The sequence below is a fragment of the Schistocerca nitens genome, chromosome 2 (genome assembly GCF_023898315.1).
Source record: "Schistocerca nitens isolate TAMUIC-IGC-003100 chromosome 2, iqSchNite1.1, whole genome shotgun sequence".
Lineage (NCBI taxonomy): Eukaryota > Metazoa > Arthropoda > Insecta > Orthoptera > Acrididae > Schistocerca > Schistocerca nitens.
This window is the reverse complement of record NC_064615.1, coordinates 220,490,545-220,517,515: the sequence shown is the minus strand read 5'-3', so window position 1 is coordinate 220,517,515 and position 26,971 is coordinate 220,490,545. Positions and strand designations below refer to the sequence as shown.

At 38.5% G+C, this 26,971-nt stretch overlaps 1 protein-coding gene across 1 annotated transcript in view; it reads right to left on the bottom strand.

Moving 5' to 3' along the window:
- Window positions 1-14,068, bottom strand: part of LOC126235935 (meiosis regulator and mRNA stability factor 1) — a 205,841-nt gene extending 191,773 nt beyond the window's left edge. The window contains exons 1-2 of the mRNA XM_049944899.1: window positions 13,945-14,068; window positions 13,649-13,794 (exon numbers count right to left, since the gene is read on the bottom strand). Of these exons, the coding sequence (XP_049800856.1) occupies window positions 13,649-13,667 (19 nt within the window). The 5' untranslated portion in view covers window positions 13,668-13,794; window positions 13,945-14,068. The remainder of the gene's footprint in view (window positions 1-13,648; window positions 13,795-13,944) is intronic.
- Between the last annotated feature and the right edge of the window lie 12,903 nt (window positions 14,069-26,971).

Here is a 26,971-nt window from a genome sequence, read left to right as displayed (position 1 = left end):
TCCTTGCCTACACCATTAGGGATCCTCTTTGATACCGATCTCTTCCCACATTTGGGTCCCGAAATCATGTTCCATGTTCCCTCCAGACGCGAGTACATCAAGAATCACTCTCCAGACCAAACCAGGACTCATTGGTGAAAAGGACATTGGCCCACTGTTCGAAAATCAGGTGACATGTTGACGACTCCACTCTAGATGTTCCCTTCTGTGAAGACGTGTCAGAGGTACACATACAGCAGATCTCCGACAATAAAGGTCACTCTTCCGAAGCCTTCTGTATGCAGTTTGTCTCAATCCAACACATCCTATGTATGTTGCCATGTCAGATGCCAATTGCTGTGCAGCACATCCAAGAAGCAAAAGAATGATTCACATTAAGCAATTGGACAACACCAGATTGCAACTGTCCTGCTTCCATTCTTGCTATGGCCCTCCACCACAGAGAGCCTGGTAGCCATCTTCTCTGTGCCATACTGCACCAGCTGTGACTGTGTACACAGTGAATGTGGATGTGAGACTACCTGGAAAACACTAACCCTTTTGATAGGTGTCCTGACTTCATATCACTGACATGGTTGTCCGTTGACTGGAATGCTATCTTTTGTGCGGAACACAATGGTACGGACACCTGTTGACAGTTTGTATGATTCGTGAATTAGACACAGGATGAGGAAACAGCAGTTTGTTGTTCTAATTTTGAACACTAGTGTATTTAGATATGTACTGATGTAATGACTTTGAAGTTCGAGATCAGTTACAGTGTACCGTAAGACTCCAAGACAATTTAAAATGCAACAGTTTTGTGAGAGAATGTTGAGCTACAATTTTATAACTGCTGGATATATTTACAACTCTTACTGTCTTTGCACCAACTGCATCAGAGATGAGCTGTGCATGATACCAGTGGTCTTGATTAGCAAGTCCACAGCACCAAAAAATCATCAGAAGGTGATCGTAATTGAGAAGAATTCTGGGTAAAACTTAAGCAAACTACCATAAGGGGACAGAACCTTAACACCATTATCAGCATTAATATTACATATCACAAGGAGAAACAATGCAACACACATGAATGGGCTGAGATATTAAACCGGAAGAGAAAAGTTTTTTGGAAAGAAGCAACTGAAGTGAGGTTAGCACACACCCAGTCAAGTACAGAAAATAAACTGCAACTTTAGGGGGGGGAGGGGGGGGGGAGGAGATACAAAATTCTTCGATATCTACTTCTACTACTACTACTACTACTACTACTACTACTGCTAATTATGCAAATTAATGGCTCCTCTCAAATACAGGGTGTACATGAAGTCTGGCAACAGTTTCAATTATTTATTGCACAAGAACCAACTCTTCGAGTATTTGCTGCAATAAATAATTATAAAAAGCGTTGTTATTAAGCTATTTTTAAACTTGTACAGGTGTTATAAATATAAGTGTTGTTGAATTAGTGGAAGTGGTAGTGAAGTATAAAATAAGGTTAAACGGGATAAGAAGCGTATTTTCCTTCTCGCGCCTATAGCACGGATTTTAGGCTTAATTTCACGCGCGCGTATCGTAAGTAAACAGTGAGTTATATGTAATCACCAGTTTTTTTATTCAGTACTCTTTCAATTTATTTATATCTGCCTGAATAGTTCTATGGTCCTTTGGTTACGTTTTAGTCACTACTTAAATCAGCTTATACGATTTCGGTTTTTACCATGAGTGAGAAGTGTGTGACATGCCGTAGGATCGTTAGTTCCGGGGTATGGTGTGATGGGTGCTGTAGTTTCTTTCATTGGGGCGAATGTAGTGGCGTGGGAGATGGGGATATAAACGAGGCTCACCAGTGGTATTGTAGGATCTGCAGTAGAGATAGGAAAATATGGAGCAGGAAGGGAAAATTGCAGCTCTTCCAGCTGACCTAGACAAGGCAAGGGAGGATCTGGACAGGTTAAAGAGGGAGAAGGGTGAACAGAGGTGGGAAGTGGCAACAGGTAATAGGGGGAACAGGCAAAGGAGAGCATCAGACAGCTTTGTCATAAATCTTGAAAATAGATTTGACCTGTTGCCTCAGTCAGAATCGGATGAGCCTCATGTAGCTGAAGCTGTAGAAAGGGCACAACAAGCTTTCAAGGACTTGAAAAAGGTAGGGAAATTTGTAAAGAGAAAGAAAGTTCTGTTAGGTAGTTCCCATGGTAGAGGTGTTGGCCAACTACTGCAGGAAAATCTAGGTCCAGAGTACCAGGTCACAAACTTTTTCAAGCCTAGTGCAGATCTGGGTCAGGTAACAGAGGATGTAGGTGCTTTATGCAAGGATTTCACAAAGGAGGATGCCGTGGTTATAGTGGGTGGTCCGGGAAATAGCATTGACAGAGACTCTGAATATTCCATAGAGAGTGACCTGGTGAAGATAGAGCATCAGCAACGAAGCAGACGAGTGTGGGATTTGTGTCTGTGTTGAGACGCCATGATCAGCCTCATTTGAACTCTTCCGTAGGGAGGGTGAACTTGGAGTTTGAGTGGCTGCTTAGGAAGGATATAGGGTCCCATATTGGTTTGATTCCTGTGGATGCTATCGATAGGTGGGACTACACTAGGCATGGCCTTCAGCTCAATAGGAAAGGGAAGGGAAAACTGTCTGGGTTGATTGCAGAAAACTTAAGGGGGGGACACTGGCACAAGTGGTAAAATACCAGGGGTCACAGGTGTCAGAGGGATGCCTTTTTTAGGATAGGCAAGGGGGAAAGAAAACGAGTTTTAAGAAAGATTGGCAGACACACTCAGTTTGAGAAAACAGATGAACAGGAGTCAGATTTTATCATACAGCCTCCATTTAAACAGTGTTTAACAGAAAGTAATCAGAAACTGCCAGTTCATCTTCGCCAAAGCAGTTGCAATCCCATAAGTATGCAGTATCAGTTATCTTTATTACACCAGAACATTCCGGGACTTAGAAATAAAGTTGATGAACTACTCATTTGTATCAATGAAATGAATTGTTAGACATTTCAGGATTTAAGCTAGCTTCCTACTTCTGCAGAGTAGATATGGATGAAGGAGGAGTTGCCACATTTATCAAAAACTGCCATAAATTCAAGAAAATTGACATTAATAAATTCTGTTTAGAGCAGCATCTAGAAGCATGTGCAACAGAAGTAGAGTTCCATAACAGATCCTATATAATAATAACTATTTACCGAGCACCTGCAGGAAATTATAATCTATTCTTAGATCATCTAGAAGCTCTTTTGGGTTATTTAACAGGAAGAAACAAAGAAATTTTGATTGCTGGTGACTTTAATACAGATGTTCTAATACAATCTTCCAGTAAACATTCACTGCAGTTAGTAATGTTGTCTTTCAATCTAACTCACACTGTAAACTTTCCAACTAGGATCACTAAATCCTCAAGGACAGCCATTGATAACATTTTTATAGACAAATCAAAGGAACAAAATCATATCATAAAACCTGTTATAAATGGACTATCAGATCATGACATCAGCTCCTTGTTTTAGATGTAAATTCTAAGCAGATTATCAAGACTGCTAAATCTGAGTACAGGAGAGTAGTCAATCAACCAAAAATTGAGTGTTTTAGAAAACTGCTCAAAGATATGAACTGGAAAGATGTTTATAGTGCTCATGACATGAATGAAAATTATAACACATTCATGAACAATGTCAGTACCATGTTTGAAAACTGTTTTCCTCTAAAAGTTACTCAAATTAAACAGAAGTCTATAATAAAACCATGGATTACACAAGGAATAAAGATTTCCTGTAAGACAAAAAGGAAAATGTATCTGTCGACCAAGAATAGCTCCAATGCTGATGATTTAGCTAAATACAAGGAATACTGTAAAATATTAAAAAAAAGTAATTCAGACATCTAAACAAATGCACTATGAGAAGAAGATAGCAATGTCAGGGAACAAAATAAAAACAATATGGGATATAGTGAAAGAGGAGACTGGTAGAACCAGAAAGGAACAGGAGCAAATAGCATTAAGGGTAGATGACACATTAGTAACCGATGCGCATAGTGTGGCAAATCTATTTAACAAGTACTTTATATCCGATACTGATAGAATGGGATTGTCAGGATCAGTAAATAATGCCCTTGAATATCTGAAAATAGCCTTTACAAATAGCTTCAGGTACATGAATATGTCCCTCACTTCACCAAAAGAAATAACTTCCATAATAAAATCTTTAAAAACAAAGCATTCTAGTGGGTACGATGAAATATCAACAAAGTTAATTAAGGCATGTTCTTGTGAGTTTAGTACAATTCTAAGTTACTTGTGTAACCAGTCAATTATAACTGGGACATTTCCTGACTGGCTAAAATATGCAGATATTAAGCCTCTATTCAAGAAAGGGGATAAAGAGATACCATCAAACTACAGACCAATTTCACTTTTGCCAGCATTCGAAAAAATTTTAGAAAAAGTAATGTACAGGCAGCTGCTCAACCATCTGACCACAAATAACATATTATCAAGAACACAGTTTGGATTTCTGAAGGGTTCTGATATCGACAAGGCTATTTACACCTACAGTGAAAATGTACTTAATTCATTAAATAACAAATTACAAACAGCAGGTATTTTCTGTGATTTGTCAAAGGCATTTGATTGTGTGAACCACAACATCCTTTTAAGTAAATTAGAATTCTATGGTGTCACGGGCAGTGCTGCAAAATGGTTCAAGTCATACCTCACTAACAGGAAACAAAGGATGTCAGTGCAAGGGACTAGTGAATTAAGTCATCAGTCATCATCAGAATGGGAAGAAATTACATGTGGTGTCCCACAAGGATCCATCTTAGGGCCATTGCTTTTTCTTGTGTACATTAATGATCTCTCATCAGTTACACTGCCAGAAGCAGAGTTCGTTTTGTTTGCAGATGACAAGTATTGCAATAAATAGTATGTCAAGTGTAGTTCTAGGAAGATCTGCTAATGATATTTTCATGGATATTAATAAATGGTTTAAAGCAAACTCACTGACATTAAACTTCGAAAAGACTCACTATATGCAATTCAGAACCTGTAAGAGGTTTCCACCCAGCATATGCATAAATTACAAAGAAGAGCAGATAGAAGAGGTTGAACAGTCTTAAATTCCTGGGATTACAACTTGATAATAAATTCAGTTGGGAAGAGCACACCACAGAACTGCAGAAACGCCTTAACAAATCTGTATTTGCAATTCGAGTGTTAGCAGACAGAGGCAACATAAAAATGAAAAAGCTTGCATACTTTGCCTACTTTCATTCCATAATGTCATATGGTATAATATTTTGGGGTAACTCTTCAGTTCAGATCAGTTTTCAGAGTCCAAAAGTGTGTAATACGTATTATTTGTGGAGTAAATTCACGGACGTCCTGTAGAAACCTCTTCAAAGAACTGGGTATACTAACTACTGCCTCTCGGTATATTTACTCATTAATGAAATTTGTCCTAAATAATATATCTCTATTTCCAACAAACAGCTCAGTTCATACATACAATACCAGGAACAAAAATGATGTGCACAAGGACTTAAAAGCACTTACTTTAGTTCAAAAAGGGGTCCACTACTCAGGAACACTCATCTTCAATAATTTGCCAGTAAACATAAAAAATTTAGTTACAAATAAAGATCAGTTTAAAAGGAGCCTGAAAGACTTACTAATGGCCAACTCCTTATACTCCATTGACGAATTTTTTAATAGAAACAAATGATGTATTGTATATATTCATACTATTAGTATTGTTATTTCAGCTTTAAAAAAAAAAAAATTGACATGTTCCACATCCACGAGGATCCCCTCAGCACGGATCTATGGAACGAAAAACTAATCTAATCTAATCTGTGCAGATATCATACATATGTCATTTTGAAGAGGAACCCTAAAAGTTTTTTTCCATATATTCCGCCACAGTGTAGTTTGGTAGTTTGCTGATAGTCAGCACTAGTCGCAAACATAGCGGCCATGCTACAGAAGGGGACAGCTCTAACAGTCAGTCATTCCAACTTGCTATAGTAGTACCTCAAAAGGACGACAATAAGTAACATCAACAATCTGATATTTGCAGACTGAACACAAGCATGAACAGTACGGATGGAATGTAAACTGACCACATCCTTAAGCAAATTATGAAAACCTAACTCTGGCTACCAGAAGAGGCTTCAACTTCACTTTTCCTGAATGATAATGCCTTGCCTTAGGCCTGGACCAAACAAGTGTCTACAACTTTTGTGTACAAGATTTGGATCTGGCAACTGTTGAATGTATGATAGTAATAACCTGAAGAAATAACTTTACTTTCCAAGTATACCCTACAGTGTCCCAATACACTACCTAAAAGATTCTAGCCAATTCACTGTCACCAAAATTTGGAAAGACACCATATGCAGTCCGAAATTTTAAAAAGATTTCCTACCAGCACATGTCTAAAATATGACGAGAAGCTGACAGAAGACATTGATGAGTTAAATTCTTGGGATAACAACTTGATGATAGAATTTTATATTTTCTCAAGTTCCAAAGCTTGTAAAACACATCTGTAGAGTCAACTCAAGAACATACAGCAGATGCTTGTTCAAGGGACTGGGGATGGTAACCATTGATTCCAACATATTTATTCCTTGAAATTTGTCATAAATATATTTTTTTCAAGCAACAACTCTATTCATATAAACAACATTAGAAATATGACCAAGATTTTATATCACTTTGCTCCATAAATGTGTAACTCAAACACACATTTTCAACAAGTTACAAGCAGCCATAAAAAAGTTTACCTTCTAATAAAACTTTATGAGGATGTTAATGGATTTTCTGGTGGCAACTGACAATTTCTTTCCCCTAGAACTGACTGATGTAGCATATATTATATTAATAATGTCAAATAACATTAGCAGTAGGTAAAATCTGAATTCTATGTATGTTTGGCACAGTAATGTGATCAATGTAAAGAAAATGATTTTCTGTCTGATAATGTACTGCTACAATAGCCTCGGAATTGTACCCATCTCACAATATTACACACTTACATTATTACTTCTTAAATCTAAATAAGTTTAAGATTCTTTTTAGTTATTGCACATCCATGAAGATTTGTGGAAGGATCATTAGAACAGCGAGATGCAGTGCAATTTTTGTCTGCAGGAGGGGGGCCAGGAAGTGAAATTCAGGCCCAAATGTCTACCATGTGTAGCAAACACCATACAGCATTATGTGGCCATGTGTTTGTGTGAAATAAATGATGCTGAGAAAGTCAGGTGTTATTTAATGACAGCAGCTGGCCTGGACCCCTTCTGTCATTGCTGCAGTGCTCCAGCGTGATGGTATGGGGTACCATTGGTTACACGTCTCTGTCACTTCTTGTTTGCATTGACGGCACTTTGAACAGTGGACGTTACATTTCAGATGTGTTACAACCCGTGGCTCTACCCTTCATTCGATCCCTGCGAAACCCTATATTTCAGCAGGATAATTTACGACTGCATGTTGCAAGTCCTGTACGGGACTTTCTGGATACAGAAAATGTTTGACAGCTGCCCTGACCAGTACATTCTCCTGATCTCTCACCAATTGAAAATGTCTGGTCAATGGTGTCCGAGCAACTGGCTCATCACAATATGCCAGTCACTACTCTTGGTGAAGTGTGGTATCGTGTTGAAGCTGCATGGGCAGCTGTACCTGTAAACGCCATCCAAGATCTGTTGACTCAATGCCCAGGCGTATCAAGGCCGTTATTATGGCCAGAGGTGGTTGTTCTGGATACTGATTTCTCAGATCTATGCACCCAAATTGCGTGAAAATGTAATCACATTTCAGTTCTAGTATAATATATTTGTACAAGGAATACCCGTTTATCATCTGCATTTCTTCTTGGTGCAGCAATTTCAATGGCCAGTAGTGTACTACCAACAAAGTAAAGCTCACTAATCCCTTTACAAAGATTACCTGTATCAGATTTGTTTCAGGTTGGTAATGTTAACAACACCAAAGTTCATTTTTATTTTATTTCTGAAGTTTGTGAATCAGACATGTTCCAGCCTTTTAGAATGTTTTGCACAACTTCAGACACTTCATGCAAGCAGTATTTTCCCTAACTAAGCTACTACATTAGGAAAGTTGGAAGGAAAGAGGATCAGTAATGACATGGAGCCCACCCCTCAAACAATAGAATAAACTGACATTCCTCGGTGAAAAAAATTTATGTTGCTTATAAATATTACAATATGAGGTACATTGGGATCATCCCAAAAGTAAATACAACAGATCATGCTGTTATTGTTCTATTTCTCCATATCCTTCATGACCACCATTTTCATTCCATTGCCACGATAAGAGAATATTTGCCCAGTGCCAATTCCTCGTATGTTCACTACTGTTGGACCTCCTAAAACAACTGGCAAAAACTATCAGTTTCTTGAAAAGTATTGCTATTGTCAATTATTTACACTTTACATAGCATGCATTAAAAGAGTGAAAAATCTGGTTTCGATATAGTTATTTCTTTCTTTAAATTTTGTTGTTTCATCCAGCTCATTTTAGCCTATAGGCTAAATCTAATAATGGTCTACAACCAATTAAACTGTCTATTCCCACTTGGTCAGTTTTGAACCATGCCTGCTGATTTTTGTTCATCAGTTTTTAAATTTCATATTAGCAGTGTGTAATAAAAATACATACTGCTAATATGACATTTAAAAACTGATGAACAAAATCGGCAGGCATGGTTCAAAACTGAGCAATAATAAAAGTACTTCCCCTCCATGAACCTAGCCGTTGGTGGGGAGGCTTGCATGCCTCAGCAATACAGATAGCCGTACCTTAGATGCAACCACAATGGAGGGGTATCTGTTGACATGCCACACAAACGCGTGGCTCCTGAAGAGGGGCAGCAGCCTTTTCATTAGTTGCAGGGGCAACAGTCTGGGTGATTGACTGATCTGGCCTTGTAACACTAACCAAAACGACCTTGCTGTGCTGGAACTGCAAACGGCTGAAAGCAAGGGGAAACTACAGCCATAATTTTTCCCGAGGGCATGAAACTTTACGGCATGGTTTCCGGAGGTAAAATAGTCCCCCATTTGGATCTCCAGGCAGGAACTACTCAGGAGGACGTTATCAGGAGATATAAAAGTGGCGTTATGCAGATCGGAGCGTGGAATGTCAGAACCCTTAATCGGGCAGGTAGATTAGAAAATTTAAAAAGGGAAATGGACAGATTAAAGTTGGATATAGTGGGAATTTGTGATGTTCGGTACCAAGAGGAACAAGACTTTTGGTCAGGTGAATACAGGGCTATAAACATGAAATCAAATAGGGGTAATGCAGGAGTAGGTTTAATAATGAATGAAAAAAAGTAGGAGCGCGGGTAAGCTACTACGAACAGCATAGTGAAAGCATCATTGTAGCCAAGATAGACATGAAGCCCACGTCTACCACTGTAGTACAAGTATTTATGCCAACCAGCTTCACAGATGAACAGATCGAAGAAATGTATGATGAGATAAAATAAATTATTCAGAGAGTGAAGGGAGACGAAAATTTAATAGTTACGGGGGACTGGAATTCTATAGTATGAAAAGGAAGACAAGGAAAAGTAGTAGGTGAATACGGAATGGGGTAAGGCATGAAAGAGGAAGCCACCTGGTAAAATTTTGCACCGAGCATAACAATCATAGCTAACACTTGGTTTAAGAATCATTACAGAAGGCTGTATACGTGGAAGAGGCCTGGAGACACTGGAAGGTTTCAGATAGATTATATAATGGTAAGACAGAGATTTAGGAACCAGGTTTTAAATTGTAAGACAATCCCAGGGGCAGATGAGGACTCTGACCACAATCTATTGGTTATGAACTGTAGATTCAAACTGAAGAAACTGCAAAAAGGCAGGAATTTAAGAAGATGGGACCCAGATAAACTGAAAGAACCAGGGGTTGTACAGACTTTCAGGGAGAGCATTAGGGAATGATTGACAAGAACGTGGGAAAGGAATAAAGTAGAAGAAGAATGGGTAGCTTTGAGGGATAAAATAGTGAAGGCAGCAGAGGATAAAGTAGGTAAAAAGACTAGGGCTAGTAGAAATCCCTGTGTAACAGAAGAGATATTGAATTTAATTGGTGAAAGGAGAAAATATAAAAATGTAGTAAATGAAGCAGTCAAAATTGAATACAAACGTCTCAAAAATGAGATCGACAGGAAGTGCAAAATGTCTAAGCAGGGGTGGCTAGAGGATAAATGTGAGGATGTAGAGGCATATATCACTAGGGGGTGAGAGATACTGCCTACAGGAAAATTAAAGAGACTTTTGGAGAAAAGAGAACCACTTGTATGAATATCAAGGGCTCAGATGGAAAACCAGTACTAAGCAAAGAAGGGAAAACAGAAAGATGGAAGGAGTATATAGAGGGTCTATGCAAGGGCTATGTACTTGAGGGCAATACTGTGGAGATGGAAGAGGATGTAGAAGAATATGAAATGGGAGGTATGATACTACATGAAGAGTTTGACTGAGCACTGAAAGACCTATGTCGAAACAAGGCCCTGGGAGTAGACAACATTCCATTAGAACTACTGATAGCCTTGGGAGAGCCAGCCACGACAAAACTCTACCATCTGGTGAGCAAGATGTATGAGACAGGCAAAATACCCTCAGACCCAGTTTAATAAGTCACAGCTGCAAAATACTAATACGAATTATTTACAGATGAATGGAAAAACTGGCAGAAGCCGACCTTGGGGAACATCAGTTTGGATTCCGTAGAAATGTTGGAGCACGCGAGGCAATACTGAGCCAATGACTTATCTTAGAAGATAGATTAAGGAAAGGCAGACCTATGTTTCTGGCATTTGTAGACTTAGAGAAAGCTTTTGACAATATCGACTGGAATACTCGCTTTCAAATTCTGAAGGTGGCAGGGGTAAAATACAGGGAGCGAAAGGCTATTTACAATTTGTACAGAAACCCGATGGCAGTTATAAGAGTTGAGGGACATGAAAGGGAAGCTGTGGTTGGGAAGGGAGTGAAACAGGGTCGTAGCCTACCCTCGATGTTATTCAATCTATATATTGTGCAAGCAGTAAAGGAAGCAAAAGAAAAATTTGGAGTAGGAATTAGAATCCAAGGAGAAGAAATAAAAACTTTAATGTTTGCCAATGACATAGTAATTCCGTCAGACACAGCAAAGGACCTGGAAGAGCAGTTGAACGGAATGGACAGTGACATGATAGGAGGATATAAGATGAACATCAACAAAAGCAAAACGAGGATACTGGAATGTAGTTGAATTAAGTCGGGTGATGGTGAGGGAATTAGATTAGGAAGAGTTTTGCTATTTGGGGAGCAAAATAACTGATGATGGTCGAAATAGAGAGGATATAAAATGTAGACTGCCAATGGCAAGGAAAGCGTTTCTGAAGAAGAGAAATTTGTTAACATAGAGTATAGATTTAAGTATGAGGAGGTCATTTCTGAAAATATTTGTATGGAGTGTAGCCATGTATGGAAGTGAAATGTGGACGATAAATAGTTTGGACAAGAAGAGAATGGAAGCTTTCAAAATATGGTGCTACAGAAGAATGCTGAAGATGGGGTAGATCACACAACTAATGAGGAGGTGTTGAATGGAATTGGGGAGAGGAGTAGTTTGTGGCACAACTTGACAAGAAGAAGGGACTGGTTGGTGGGACATGTTCTGAGGCATCAAGGGATCACAAATTTAGCATTGGAGGGCAGCGTGGAGGGTAAAAATCGTATATGGAGACCAAGAGATGAATACACTAAACAGATTCAGAAGGATGTAGGTTGCAAGCTTGCACAGGATAGACTAGCATAGAGAGCTGCATCAAAAGAGTCTCTGGACTGAAGATCACAACAACATTAAAAGTAACAAAACTGTGCATATAATCTCGTACAAAATTACTCTTACGAATATTTGTTGAAATATAAAAGATAAATGACCCATTAAAACTGACCTAAATTTCCAATATAACAGTAAAAACACCATAGTTTAACAAAAACTCCAATAACTTCCTATAACCTATGACAACCCATGTTTGAGAGATTCTTTTGGAAAAAAATAATTCAAAATTACCCATCTCCCTTTATGCAATATTCGAAGTAATACTGAACTGTTTTCTAACAAAATGAAACATAAAAATGCATGTATAATTTTTTCCTGCCTTAGTGGTTGCTTTAAAGTATTACTGTCCTTTCACTATAGTCAAAACTTCCCAATGTTGAAAACCCTCAAAATAAAAGAAGTGATAAAATGCCAATATTTGATGTCTACTTATCCCTTCTGGGAGAACAAATGGACTCAGTTTCACCTAAATCTTCTACAACCAATGAGATGGGCTGGTTGACTTGACACGAATGACCATGGTGCAAAAGTTATACATTTTACATATGCTGATGACACACAAAACAACCCATTCACCTTCTGTACTGATATACCTAGACACACTTTAAAGAGCTGATCTTCAGAACATTTTTTGTAGAGGGAGGGACACAACAATGTGAATCAATGGAGTAAGCCTAAGGGCAGTCATGGTAGGTGCAGTAAGACTCATCACACAAGTCTCTAAAAGAAGACAAGCCCCAATCTAACTTCACACTGCAGTATCAATCTGAATAATTTACAGTCTTTTCACAGCTTATGAACATTGATCAGGATTTCATTTGAGTGTGACTGTGTCCCCTTAGAAATCTTAGTTGTGGTTACAAACTAACTAGTAATTACCCCAAGGTCTACATTCAGTGTACTATAAAGAAACTCCAAGGTAAATATTAAAAAGCTCTGTAAAACAATATGCAATGTGACTCTCAGCTGTTATTCTGTTAGCAGAGGAACCATTCTCAAGACAGTAACCATGTTTATTATTAGCTCTACTGCCCAATTTCCATGCAACACCTTGGAATTCTATACTCACCGATAACTGATCCTCTCTAGGTGAACATTTACTGTATTTCAAACTGAGGAAGCTACTATCTTAGGTGTTTATATGCTTACCATGCTCTACTACAATTCTTTGCCATGTAGCTCAAATATTTAAAGAACTGTATTTTAAGGTGAAACTCAAAAGTCCCTTTTCGTTTATCTTCCTTAAAACTTAATTTTCTTTATCAGAACGTTGCTAAATTTTACTTTAATTCGTATTTAAATATATCTAAACATTTCATGTACATCATACGTATTTTAAAACAACCACTACAGTTTCAACAATATCATTTCAATATCTTTATCAATCCAACGTCTTGAAAAAATTTGCACACATGAAGAGTCATTGAAATTTTTTGGTGCGTAGGAAGTGATCACAACTATACTGTGAGAAACACTATTCTTAATTGCTTGGACCTTATCTTGGAGCAATGAAGGCATCAAGCACTCCGTACTACGGACAGCAACACTCACTACGGCACAAAAACAATTAATACTAACGATTAGGCAAATTTAGGACTGCTACCAGAAATGCTATACAAACGTACGTATGCGATAAAAGAAATTCAGAGTTGGGGGTCGAGCCATTACTATCACAACGTTATGAAATCACTATACATTTCATCACTACTAACACTACCTTCATAGTGATCATATAGTAATAAATATTGCAAACAAAAATAATGGGTCATAACAAGTATTATTCACTCACATCTTGATGTCTTTTCCATAAATCAGTACCAAATTTATGCAAATATATTTTCAACTCTGGTCACCTGGTTATCAGGTACACAACAAACGTCGGTGCTGACGAAAAAATCTCCCCATCTATCAGTCTTTCTGCCACAGCTGCATTACCTAGGAACATAGATAGATCTGATTTTCGATTCCGTATAACACAATGTTTATATTGCGAGGCTTTCATTGCCTATTTTGTAGATCGAAAGTTGTTAAATGTTGCGGAACCCTATCAAAACTTTTACATAAGTGATAAATATACACGCTTACACCGCCTGGACATCATGTCCTGTTAGTCCCCCACCATCCCAGCACTTCACTCACTGTTTCCACCTTTCACGCCATGGTTTGGGTAATCTGACATGCAATCGATTTCATTACACACATCTCCGCGCCTACTATCACTGCACAGAGGAAAACACAAAACAGCAACAATTCATTCAAAGATAATGCCAACTTCAGAGCTACCAACTGTGGTAACCAAAGACAACGAATTCAAATTCCATACCTGCAGTTAGCATTTTAGTGTTTAACCATTATAATAGTAGTTACAATTAATAGTAACGATTTTATACACATAAAATATCTCTGTTCGGTGTTAAATGTAAAGATACAACTATGTTTTTTTCAGTTTGTGACAAACGACTTAAAAATTTGTGAAAAACAGCTCGACTATACGAAACAGGGAATATCTCTCAACCAGGTTGGCTCAGCTGAACTGTAGTTTCGTGAACTATTCCAAACGTCTCGAAAGGTAACACGAAGTTTGATTACATTGGACTCGATCCATTGCAAATAATACTAAAAGTAATGGCTGGATTACTACAGGAATTAGAACCTCTCGCCAGAAAAAAGACACCTGCTTGAAATCTGCGAGGAAAATAATGTCACAGCAGACAGGTAGACTCACTACAAAGCATACGCAACAATTTTACAAAAGGTCATAAAACAGCAAAAGAATGCACAATGTCAGGTATATAAAAAAAATTTACAAATAAAGTAGAAGCTATGAGCGATAGCATAAAAAAGACCACAGAAAACCAATGAGGATATTGTCTTGTTATATGACTGTAAAAGGCTTGCAAAGCATTGCGAAACAGCTAATATATTCAACAGCTACTTGACTGGAATAGACGAAAATTTAATAAAAACCAACTTTGTAGAAAATCATCAATCAGTGGAAAATAAGATCAACAGCTGTAAGTTATTATTGCTTGTAGATCATGTAAGCAGCAAGGAAACAGTCAATGATGTTACGGATCTAAAAACAACATACTCAGCAGGAATTGATGGTATACCCAGCAGAATCTTACAACTCTCCCGTCAGGGCGTAATTGTCTCACTGATATATGCAACTAATTAGAAATGGACATTTTTCCTGATCAACTAAAAATATCCAAAGTTATTCTTAAATTCAAAGTTGATAAGAAAGATAATGTGATAAATTATGGCCCCATTACAATAACACCCTGATTTCTAAAACTAATGGAAAAAATATCGAAAAATAAATTAATGAAGTTTACAAACAGGAATGGAGTATTAACCAGTTCTCAGCATGGTTTCCAAAGTAAGAAACCAACTGTACTGCAATCTATGAATGCACAAATTCTGTTTTAACAGACACTAATGAAACACAGCCAACAGCAGGTATATTTTTAGGCTTAACTAAAGCTTTCAATATATTGACCACAACAAAAAAGGGTACATTAGACATGCAGATGATAAAGTACAAAAGTTTCAGAACACCTATCATAAGAACTTTCAATCACATTTGGGTTAGCTCAAGGGTTCCACTCTTGTTTTCCTAATTTATGTGGTGTCTGTTTTAACTTAATCCTACTAAATATCTCGAAAATGAGGCATCATATGAACAAACTGTTCTTGGTGAAAAGTTAACATTGGTAAAGGAGACATCTGTCTGTGCAACAACTTGTCACTTCCTAACCACCTATCCTGCTTCAGTTCCCATCAAGATATTTTGCATGTCACCACTGAGGTGCTTGATTTCAGTGAATCCCCTTGCCTCTTACAATTGGAAAGACTGATTTCAGTGAATATCTGTGCCAGGTGCGCCTGTAGTTATCACTTCATGGACTTTTAACTTTTTATTTTGAGTGTGGTATGTATTTCAATGGTAACAGCATAGTGGCCAGGGTGAGAGTTAAGACGACTGTATGGAAACATACACTGAAATAAGTCACCTGTGATTAAATGCACAATGTTTGAAAATTATTCCAACATAAGCTGCACAGGAAGAAAATATCTCGCAACCTAGGGTCTACACCTCAACACACTAGGGAAGGATTTTGTAATAATATGGATCCAAGAAACAGTAAGCATTAAACTGGACATGCAGTACCATGCTACAGAGACTATAGCCCTCAATGACAAAAATCACAGACTCTCAAGAAAAAAACACACTAAATACCAGGTCAGTGAAATAGTGCACCAGCAGGACAAGAGAAATGATTTTTTAGGTCAATAAATCTCTTCACCAATGTTACACCACTCAGTGACAGTGTATGTGAGTCATAAAGGCCTCTGTCCCACATGGGTTTAAATACAGATGAGAAAAATTACCATTTTTGCAATGTTATGTAAAAGGTTTAGTAAACAAAATATTCGATTTTGAATCACCATCATCCACAAGCGATGAAATAAAACAAAATTACAATTATGTTCTAAAATTAGTTTATCACAATGTGCAATCGCTACCAAGCAAACTTGATCAACTCAGTGTTTTCCTTACTGATGACTGGAGAGATGTTTTAATTTTGTGCATGTGTGAATATTCGGTGTGCAATGACTATTTACAAAACCCAGAAATTGAGAACTTTAAACTTACAAGCTCCCATTGAAGAACTACATCAAAATATAGAAGAAGATGTACACATGCCAAATAAAACCTGGATTATAAGACACTGGGCTCTGTCTGTAACACTGCAGAGCAGAAGGTGTTTGAGGTTACAGTCATAGAATTAACCACAGGGAAACTAATAAATTTGCGCATCTATAGGTAACCAAACAGCAATATGATTTTTTAAAGAATCTTGATCTTTCTGTGAGTAAACTCAAAAGTTATGAGAGAGCTGTAGTACTATGTGATGATTTTAATATCAATTTTTGGAGCAGTAGTACAGAAAGAGAAAATTTTCTTAATGTCATCAAAGGTCACAACCTCTGTGTAACAACAAACTCCCCAACCACTATTACAAAAAATTGTGATACTCTGCCTGAACAAGTTTGTGTAAATGTAGATACATAGTCACCTCAGACATTCAGCATGGGATATGGTGATCATCACCCACAGTAACTTACTGTGCTCTTTAGCTGCCCTCCATCTGTGGAGGAATTTCTTGTACATAAGCGGATCTTCAGCAAGTGAAATATAGAATATTTTCTACAGTGGCTAGCTAATCAACCATGGGCTAAAGCTCTTAGTAAGTCTATTAGAAATGACAAGTTCTACCATTTCATAATAAAATTAAATGAATAGTTTCAAAAAGCCTTCCCTAAAGACAAATGCAAGTGCAGAAACACATAGAAACTAAACATCTTGGTTACTGCAGCAATTAAAGTCTCCTGTAACAAGAAGAGAGCTTTATTTAAACTTTCAAAAACGAACAGTGATCTAGAATTTCTAAGCTATTTCAAAAAATATAAATCAGTTCTGAAGCAGTTCACAAAAGAAGCTAAATTAAGTGAAAACGACCAGTATATCAGGGAATCATCTAACAATTCTAAGGCATTATGTAAAGCTGTGCAGAAACTTCCTGGGAAGAAGGCAACTCATAACAATATTGCTCTATCCCACAATGAAAGCCTTGTTGTTCACTCAAAGTTAACTGCAGCTCTGTTGAATTCATGCTTTGCTACAATTGCAAATGACTCAGTGACCAAAACATTTGGTGGATTAGATATGAAGGACATTCAGACTCTTGAAAACGTCAATATCATCAAAAAAAATTAAGTTTCTTGATGCTGCTACTCAAGATGAGCTACGAAACATCATAAGCTCATTTAAAAATAGTAATTCAGCAGTCATTGATAAGATCCCTGATCATATAACAAAACTTTCAACAACCTTTAATCTCACACTGTTATTAGACATTTCCAATTCGTCACTATCAGAGGGCATGTTCACAGATTTACTAAATACTACTAAAGTCATGCCTCTTTGTAAGAAAGGTGACTCCCAGAAAATTATAGACGAATAGACTGCTTTCTAGCTTTTCGAAGAATATAGAACAACTCTTCCTAGCTCAGGTGACAAAATTTTTCAGCCAGAGTTTTATGTTATCCATAGGGCAGCATGGTTTCAGAGCACAACTTTGCACTGAAACTGCTACCATTCATCTTGTAAACCACATCTTTAGTGCAACAGATAATCACTCCAAAATTTCAGGTTTTAAGACTATACAAAGGCTTTTCAAGTTACTGATTATACAATTCTCTTAAAAAGACTCGATGGTTGTGCTGTGCGAGAGGTGCCAAATGAGTGGCTGAAATCCTACTCAAGTATCTGATCTCAGGTTACAGAAGTCTAACACAGACATGATAACATTACACAGAACTACCTTTCAGGTCTGTCCTCACTGACACATGAAGTACCACAGCGCTCTGTCATAGGACCATTTGTTTTTCTAGTATATATTAATGATCTGCCCCAAATATATTAATGATCTCTCCTCATGTGTAAAGAATGTTAAAGTAGTACTATTTACAGATGATATGAGTCTCCTTATTGAAGAGAAAAATAATAAAGATCTTACCACTGCTGCAGGTGTCATCACAGATGAAGTTTCACAATCGCTCTGTAGGAACAGACTTGTCTTGAACCCACAAAAAACAGGTACTCTACACTTTCCACCCCAGCAAAATAAATGTACTGAAAAGTCAGCAATTCAGTCGAACAACCATGAAATTCACAATGTCATTGTGACACGATTTCTAGGCCTTTGGTTGCACGAGAATCTGAAATGGAACTCGCACAGAGATTAGATTACATTACATTAGATTCCGTTTTCGTTCCATAGACCCAAAAATGAGATAATTCTCGTGGGTGTGGAACATGTCAGAAGGTATAACATAAAAAACTTAAAACATTTGAATATAGAACTTACTAGCCTGATCATTTGTCAGGAGTTTGTCAAAATAGGTGAATACGTTACAGTAAAGTGGAACTGCAAAATTTACAGAATTAATACACCGTCAGAATGAAACATTATTATGCGCTATTAATAAATTTAACGCACACGAAATACCTACTCTTGACTGCTATGACCAAGTGCTGTCAAAATTGAAGTCTAACAGACTTTTTACTTAAGCTGGTCTAATATTCTTTGTTCAGATACTCATGTATAGAGCAGAAGGAGCTGCCTATCAGAAAGTGTTTCAAACTCTGTTTAAACTGTGCTTTATCTGAAACCTTAAATTCCGAACTCTCTAAACTGTCATATGTAATTGGAGTACTTTCCAGTAATGCAACTCTTGAAACTGTAAAAGTGTGTATTTTTCTCACATACACTCGCTATTAAGATATGGTGTTATGTTTTGGGGAAGTTCCCCTCATACCTTAACAACAGTCAGGAAGCAAAAGAGAATAATTTGAAAAATAAAAAAGCAAATGGTATAAGTTCCCACAAGCCTTTTTTAAACCTTTCCTTCATTTGTATCTTGGAAATTGTGCTCCTCATAAAAAAAGAATGATGCAGAAACAGAATATCTTTATACAACACTCTGCTGTGCATGAGCGCCATAGTAGCTTAATGGGAAACATTCATGCAAATTATTCCAGCACAAATCTATCTCAAAAAGAAGGTGCATATCACTCTGGTGCAACAATCTACAAAAAGCTACCACAAATTATTGAGAATTCCAGGTATATAAATGTATTCAAAAGGCTGCTAAAAACTTTTTATTAAAGTCAGCCAGATTATATGAGCAATAAAGTATAATAGTTGCCTAATACTATTGCACTGTAAAATAAGTCCAATGTCTATAATACGCTGCATGTATACAAGATTTACTGCACCAATAAATAAATACACTGCGGAATTTGAAGGTGGCCACTGAAATAACCCATACTTATGGTTCACCACAATAACTCCTTAGGGTACAGAAAACGTCCATTATCTGTAATACATTGCATACATATAAGATTTACAGGACCAATAAATAAGTAAACTGCGGAGTTTGAGGGTGGCTACTGAAATTACGCATTCCAAGGGTTTGGGGATTCACCACAATAAACTCCATAGGGTACAGAAAACTATATTACCATACAAGTAGCTTATCTGTCAGAAATGCTAATGTCTGGCCATATTATTTGTATTGTACAATCACATTTGCATCATTCAAGCAACATCTGAAGATCAGTATCAACTATTAGAACACAAATGGTTACATTTACATTGTAAATGAAATGTAGGACCAAATGTGTCTGTTCTTAAGTGCAAAAACAGGTACACTTGATATTCACCATCTACCACGAATGGGAAAAAAATGGATTGAGTAAACCAAGCATTAAATTTCCATAACTATCAAGACCATGGATTGCATCATAAAGATATCACCAACAACTCTTTGTCAATAAAGAGGTAAGAAAACTTTTTGAGATTTGGATTCAAACTTACCTAGAATTGGACATATATATTGACTACATTAATGGCAAATGGGGCAAAGGCTGCTGTCTTTTAAGGTGCTCTAAAAGGCTGCAAAACTTCACAGACACTAATGTCTGCCTGTTATACATATTTTAATATACATTTAAAATATAGACTAATATTCTGGGGAAATTCACCAGCAGCTCTGGGCACCTTCAGAATCTAAAAAGTACTCATTAGCAGTACAACAGTGAGCAGAGATAGACAGTGATGTAAACTAGTATTCAAAAGACTGAAACTACTGCCACCGCCATGCATGTTTATTCTTGACACAGTAATGTACATGAAAAATGTAGTTCTAAATGACAATAATATTAAAGAATTGTGACTTACATAATCACACTAGATTAAAATATAACCTACCTTTATTCCCAGTTCATAAAAGTTTGTATCAGATTGGTACATTTTACACAGGGATTAAAGGATTGAATAAGTTACCAAATGAAACTTCCTGTCAGATTAAAACTGTGTGCCCGACCGAGTCTCGAACTCGGGACCTAGCTCAGATGGTAGAGCACTTGCCCGTGAAAAGGCAAAGGTCCCGAGTTCGAGTCTCGGTCGGGCACACAGTTTTAATCTGCTAGGAAGTTTCATATCAGCGCACACTCCACTGCAGAGTGAAAATCTCATTCTGGAAACATCCCCCAGGCTGTGGCTAAGCCATGTCTCCGCAATATCCTTTCTTTCAGGAGTGCTAGTTCTGCAAGGTTCACAGGAGAGCTTCTGTAAAGTTTGGAAGGTAGGAGACGAGATACTGGCAGAAGTAAAGCTGTGAGTCATGCTTCGGTAGCTCAGATGGTAGAGCACTTGCCCGCAAAAAGGCAAAGGTCCCGAGTTCGAGTCTCGGTCGGGCACACAGTTTTAATCTGCCAGGAAGTTTCATATCAGCGCACACTCCGCTGCAGAGTGAAAATCTCATTCAAGTTACCAAATGATATAAAACAGATACAAAATATTAATACTTTTGAAAGATCTATCAGAGAATGTCTACAGTACTAGTGCTTATACTCAGTAAGTAAATACTATAATTATAATAAATGTACGGATCAGTAAATTTTGTAGTCAGTAACATGTAGAAATAAATATAATCTTTAAAAACTGTGCTCTGCAATGACTAGAGTTAAGTCCAATATCACTTCTACATTGTGCTACATATGATCAAAGAACCAAATAAATAAACCAATTGTTTGTTCCACCGACCCATAGTGAAGAGATTACCAGGGATGTAAAACATGACAGAAAAACAAAAGTATGCAATACATATCTGTAGTACTAACAGAGGTAGTTTTATTTATCTGTAGATATCGTTTAAAATGATCGTGGACATCTCTTGGTATTACAATTTAAGAATAAGACAAACAACATGATTCACATACACAAATATTTACAGACTTACAGGTGTAGGATGACAAGCTTTATACACTCCTGGAAATTGAAATAAGAACACCGTGAATTCATTGTCCCAGGAAGGGGAAACTTTATTGACACATTCCTGGGGTCAGATACATCACATGAGCACACTGACAGAACCACAGGCACATAGACACAGGCAACAGAGCATGCACAATGTCGGCACTAGTACAGTGTATATCCACCTTTCGCAGCAATGCAGGCTGCTATTCTCCCATGGAGACGATCGTAGAGATGCTGGATGTAGTCCTGTGGAACGGCTTGCCATGCCATTTCCACCTGGCGCCTCAGTTGGACCAGCGTTCGTGCTGGACGTGCAGACCGCGTGAGACGACGCTTCATCCAGTCCCAAACATGCTCAATGGGGGACAGATCCGGAGATCTTGCTGGCCAGGGTAGTTGACTTACACCTTCTAGAGCACGTTGGGTGGCCCGGGATACATGCGGACGTGCATTGTCCTGTTGGAACAGCAAGTTCCCTTGCCGGTCTAGGAATGGTAGAACGATGGGTTCGATGACGGTTTGGATGTACCGTGCACTATTCAGTGTCCCCTCGACGATCACCAGTGGTGTACGGCCAGTGTAGGATATCGCTCCCCACACCATGATGCCGGGTGTTGGCCCTGTGTGCCTCGGTCGTATGCAGTCCTGATTGTGGCGCTCACCTGCACGGCGCCAAACACGCATACGACCATCATTGGCACCAAGGCAGAAGCGACTCTCATCGCTGAAGACGACACGTCTCCATTCGTCCCTCCATTCACGCCTGTCGCGACACCACTGGAGGCGGGCTGCACGATGTTGGGGCGTGAGCGGAAGACGGCCTAACGGTGTGCGGGACCGTAGCCCAGCTTCATGGAGACGGTTGCGAATGGTCCTCGCCGATACCCCAGGAGCAACAGTGTCCCTAATTTGCTGGGAAGTGGCGGTGCGGTCCCCTACGGCACTGCGTAGGATCCTACGGTCTTGGCGTGCATCCGTGCGTCGCTGCGGTCCGGTCCCAGGTCGACGGGCACGTGCACCTTCCGCCGACCACTGGCGACAACATCGATGTACTGTGGAGACCTCACGCCCCACGTGTTGAGTAATTCGGCGGTACGTCCACCCGGCCTCCCGCATGCCCACTATACGCCCTCGCTCAAAGTCCGTCAACTGCACATACGGTTCACGTTCACGCTGTCGCGGCATGCTACCAGTGTTAAAGACTGCGATGGAGCTCCGTATGCCACGGCAAACTGGCTGACACTGACGTCGGCGGTGCACAAATGCTGCGCAGCTAGCGCCATTCGACGGCCAACACCGCGGGTCCTGGTGTGTCCGCTGTGCCGTGCATGTGATCATTGCTTGTACAGCCCTCTCGCAGTGTCCGGAGCAAGTATGGTGGGTCTGACACACCGGTGTCAATGTGTTCTTTTTTCCATTTCCAGGAGTGTAGTATTTGCCTGAGATAATTTAGGGAAACCACAGAAGACCTAAATCAGGGTGCATAGACGAAGACTGGAGCCTCCATGCTCCCAAATAGAACACCATTCCAGTTAAAACAGTACCACCTCATTTAGAGGGCATCCCATTAATCTATGTGTAGCATCTTTGACTAGTCATCAAAAAGTCATGGGTGCTGGGTTCGAAACTTGCTACTGCTTAAATTTTGATCTTTTTTAAACATCAGCAATAGCATTCAATGACATTTGGCATAAGAAGTCATCCTCATTCTGCCAAGGGCCTTGTCAGAGATTCAGGGCTCTCTCTTGCGCTTGGGATGGGAAACTACTGCTAAAAGGCGGAAAAATCAGCATGAGGATGCACAAGCCAATGAAAGCCACTGCATTAAACACTTAATGTGTATCCAGGCCATGTGCCCTGTAACTGAAAATGTGGCATGACGATTTCTCTATTAGCAAAAGATTCTGGAACAGTCCCCTATTCAGATCTCTGGGAGGGGAGCGCCAAGAGGGAGGTGATCACGAGAAAAAACATTGAATAACCAATGAAAGGGCAATTTTCTACGAACTGGGACATGGATGTCAGAAGTCTGAGCTAGAAAAGTTGAAAATCTGAAAAGGGAACTGCTATGCATCGATCTAGTTATAGTGGGTCTCAGTGAAGGAAGACAAAGATTTTTGGTCAGACAAATTTAGGGAAATGTAACACCAGCAGAAAATAGTACAATGAGAGGATTCATTAGGAATAGGAAGATAGGGTATAGAGTGAGTTATTGTGAACAGTCCAGTGACAGGGCTGTTCTCATCATAACTGACAGCAAACTGACATCAACAACAGTAGTTCAGGTATACATGCAAATGTCGCAAGCAGAAGACAAAGACATAGAGAAGGTATATAATGATATGGAACAGGTAATTCAGTGCATAAAGGAAGACGAAAATCCAATGGAATGTGGGTGTAGGGGAAGGAGTAGAAGAAAGCTATACGAGAGAATATGGACTTGATAGCAGAAATGACAGAGGAGAAAGACAAATTGAGTGGTGCGTAACTTTCAGCTAATAATAGCAAGTACTCTATTCAAGAATCACAAGAGGAAGAATATACTTGGAAAAGGCCAGGAGATATGGGAAGATTCCAGTTACATTACATCATGGTCAAGAAGGGATTCCAAAATCAGTTATTTCATTGTAAGACACACCCAGGAGCAGATATAAACTCAGATCACAACGTAATAGTGATGATGACTATGCTGAATTTTAAGAGACTAGTAAGAAAGGACCATTGTGCAAAGATGTGAGACACGGAAATACTAAGAAATGAAGAGATATCCTTGAAGTCCTCTGAGGCTATAGATATTGCGATAATTAATAGGTCAGTAGGCAGTTCGGTGTTACATTATAGAGGTACGCTGATTCAATTTTACAGGCTAACAAATGGGAAGCTGTGCTGTTCAAAATGGAGCTGACATCATTTGATAGTGTGTGGCAGTCACAAAATGTGAAAAGGAAACCATAGGTACAAAGAAAGTAACTGGAAATAAATCATGGGTAACAGAAAAAATACTTCCGCTGACAGATCAAAAAAGGAAGTACTCAAAAATGTGTAGGGAAATTGAGGAAGACAAAAATACAAGTCACTTACGAATGGAACAAGTAGGAAGTGCAAGGAAGTAAGGAGAAGTGGCTGCATGAAAAATCTGAAGAAACTGGAAAAGAAATCAGTGTTAGAAGGGCTGACTCAGTATATAGGAAGGTCAAAACATTCATCAGTGATATTAAAAGCAATGGTGGTAACATTAAGAGTGGAGTGGGAATTCCTCTGTTACATACAGAGGAGAGAGTGGATAGGCCGAAACAATACATTGAAGGCCTCTCTAAAGGGGAGGACATGTCTGACGATGTGATGGAAGAAGAAATATGAGTCGACAGCGAAGAGACGGGGGATGCATTATTAGAATCATAATTTAAAAGAGCCTTACATACTTAAGCTCTACCATGACAGAAAGGATAAGTAACATTACATTGCAATTTCTAAAATCGTTGAGGAAGTGACAACTAAATACCTACTCAAGTTAGTGTGTAGAATCTATGACATTGAGGACACACCATCAGACTTTCAGAAAATTATGGTCTTCACAATTCTGAAGGTAACAGGGGCTGATAACCGTGAGCTATTGCAGTCAACTTAACAGCTCATGCGTTTAAGTTGTTGACAAGAATAATATACAGGAGAATGAAAAATGAGATGAAGGATCTGTTATAAGGCATTAGTCTGGGTTTAGGAAAGGTAGACACCAGAGAAGCAGCCCTGACATTGCACAAGATAATGGAAGCAAATCAGAAGAAAAATCAAGAAACATTCATAGAATTTGTTGATCTGGAAGAAGTGTTCAACAAAGTCCAATGGTGCAAGAGGTTCGAAATTCTGAGAAAAATAGGGGTAAGCTATAGCAAAGGTGGATTATATACAATAACTACAAAACAAATAGCGAACAATAAGATTCGAAAATCAAGAACGATGAATTCTGATTAAAAAGGGGTAAGACAAGGGTGTAATCTTTCACCACTAGTGTTCAATCTATACATCGAGGAAGATCTGATGGAAATCCAAGAAGATATGATGGAAATAATAAAAGAGTGGAATTTTAATTCAATGTGTCAGGATATCAATATTAAGGTTCCTGATGACTTTGGTATACTCAGTGAAAGTGAAGAATTACAGGATCTCTTGAATGGAATGAACAGTCAAATGAGTACTGATTTTGTGACTTAGAGTAAACTGGAAAAAGAAGGAAGTACTGAGAAACAGCAGAAATGAGAACAGTGAAAATTTAACATTATAATAGGGGATCATGAACCAGAGGAAGTTAATGTATCCTGCTACCTAGGCAGCAAAAGTACCTGTGATGGATGGAGCAAGGAGGACGTAAAAAGCAGGCTAACACTAGCAAAAGAGCATTGCTGTCCAGGAGAACTCTATTGGTACCAAACATATTCCTTAACATGAGGAATAAATTTCTGAAATGTACATTTGGAGCACAACAGTGTATGGTACTGAAATATTGACTGTGGGAAACTGGAACAGAAGAGAACCAAAGCATTAGAGATGTTGTAATGCTACAGATGAATGTTGATAAGGTAAGGAATGAAAATTTTCTTTGCAGAATCGACAAGGAAAGGAAATGGAAATGGAAAACACTGACAAGAAAAATGGACAGTGTGATAGGACATCTATTAAGGCACCAGGGAATAACTTCCATGGTACTAGAGAGAGCTGTAGAGGTTAAACACTGTAGAGGAAGACAGAGATTGGATTACACCCCACATATAATTGAGGATGTCATCTGCAACTGCTGCTTCAAGATGAAAATGTTGGCATAGTAGAGAATTTCGTAGTGGGCCACATCAAACCACCCAGAAGACTGATGACTCAAAAAAAAATGTCATTTGCTTTATCCCTAGTGACCAATAATGTTTACAAATAAGTTATTTAATAATGATAAAAGGTTAATGCTACACTGTTTATTCATTTCCCATTCCTTGTCTCTGCACACACTATACACATATGGTTTCATAGCTCTACAAAACCCACACACTATCAAATGATGTCAGTTCCATTTTACACAGCACAGCTTCCCATTTGTTAGCCCGAAAAACTGTGTCAGCTTCTCTCTATAATTAGTGGGATAAAAGAAGGACAAAATATAGTGTGAAAGTGTTATGAGGAATGTTAGAGGTTTTACTACCGCTATTGTTATTTGTGTTACATTATAGAGGTAT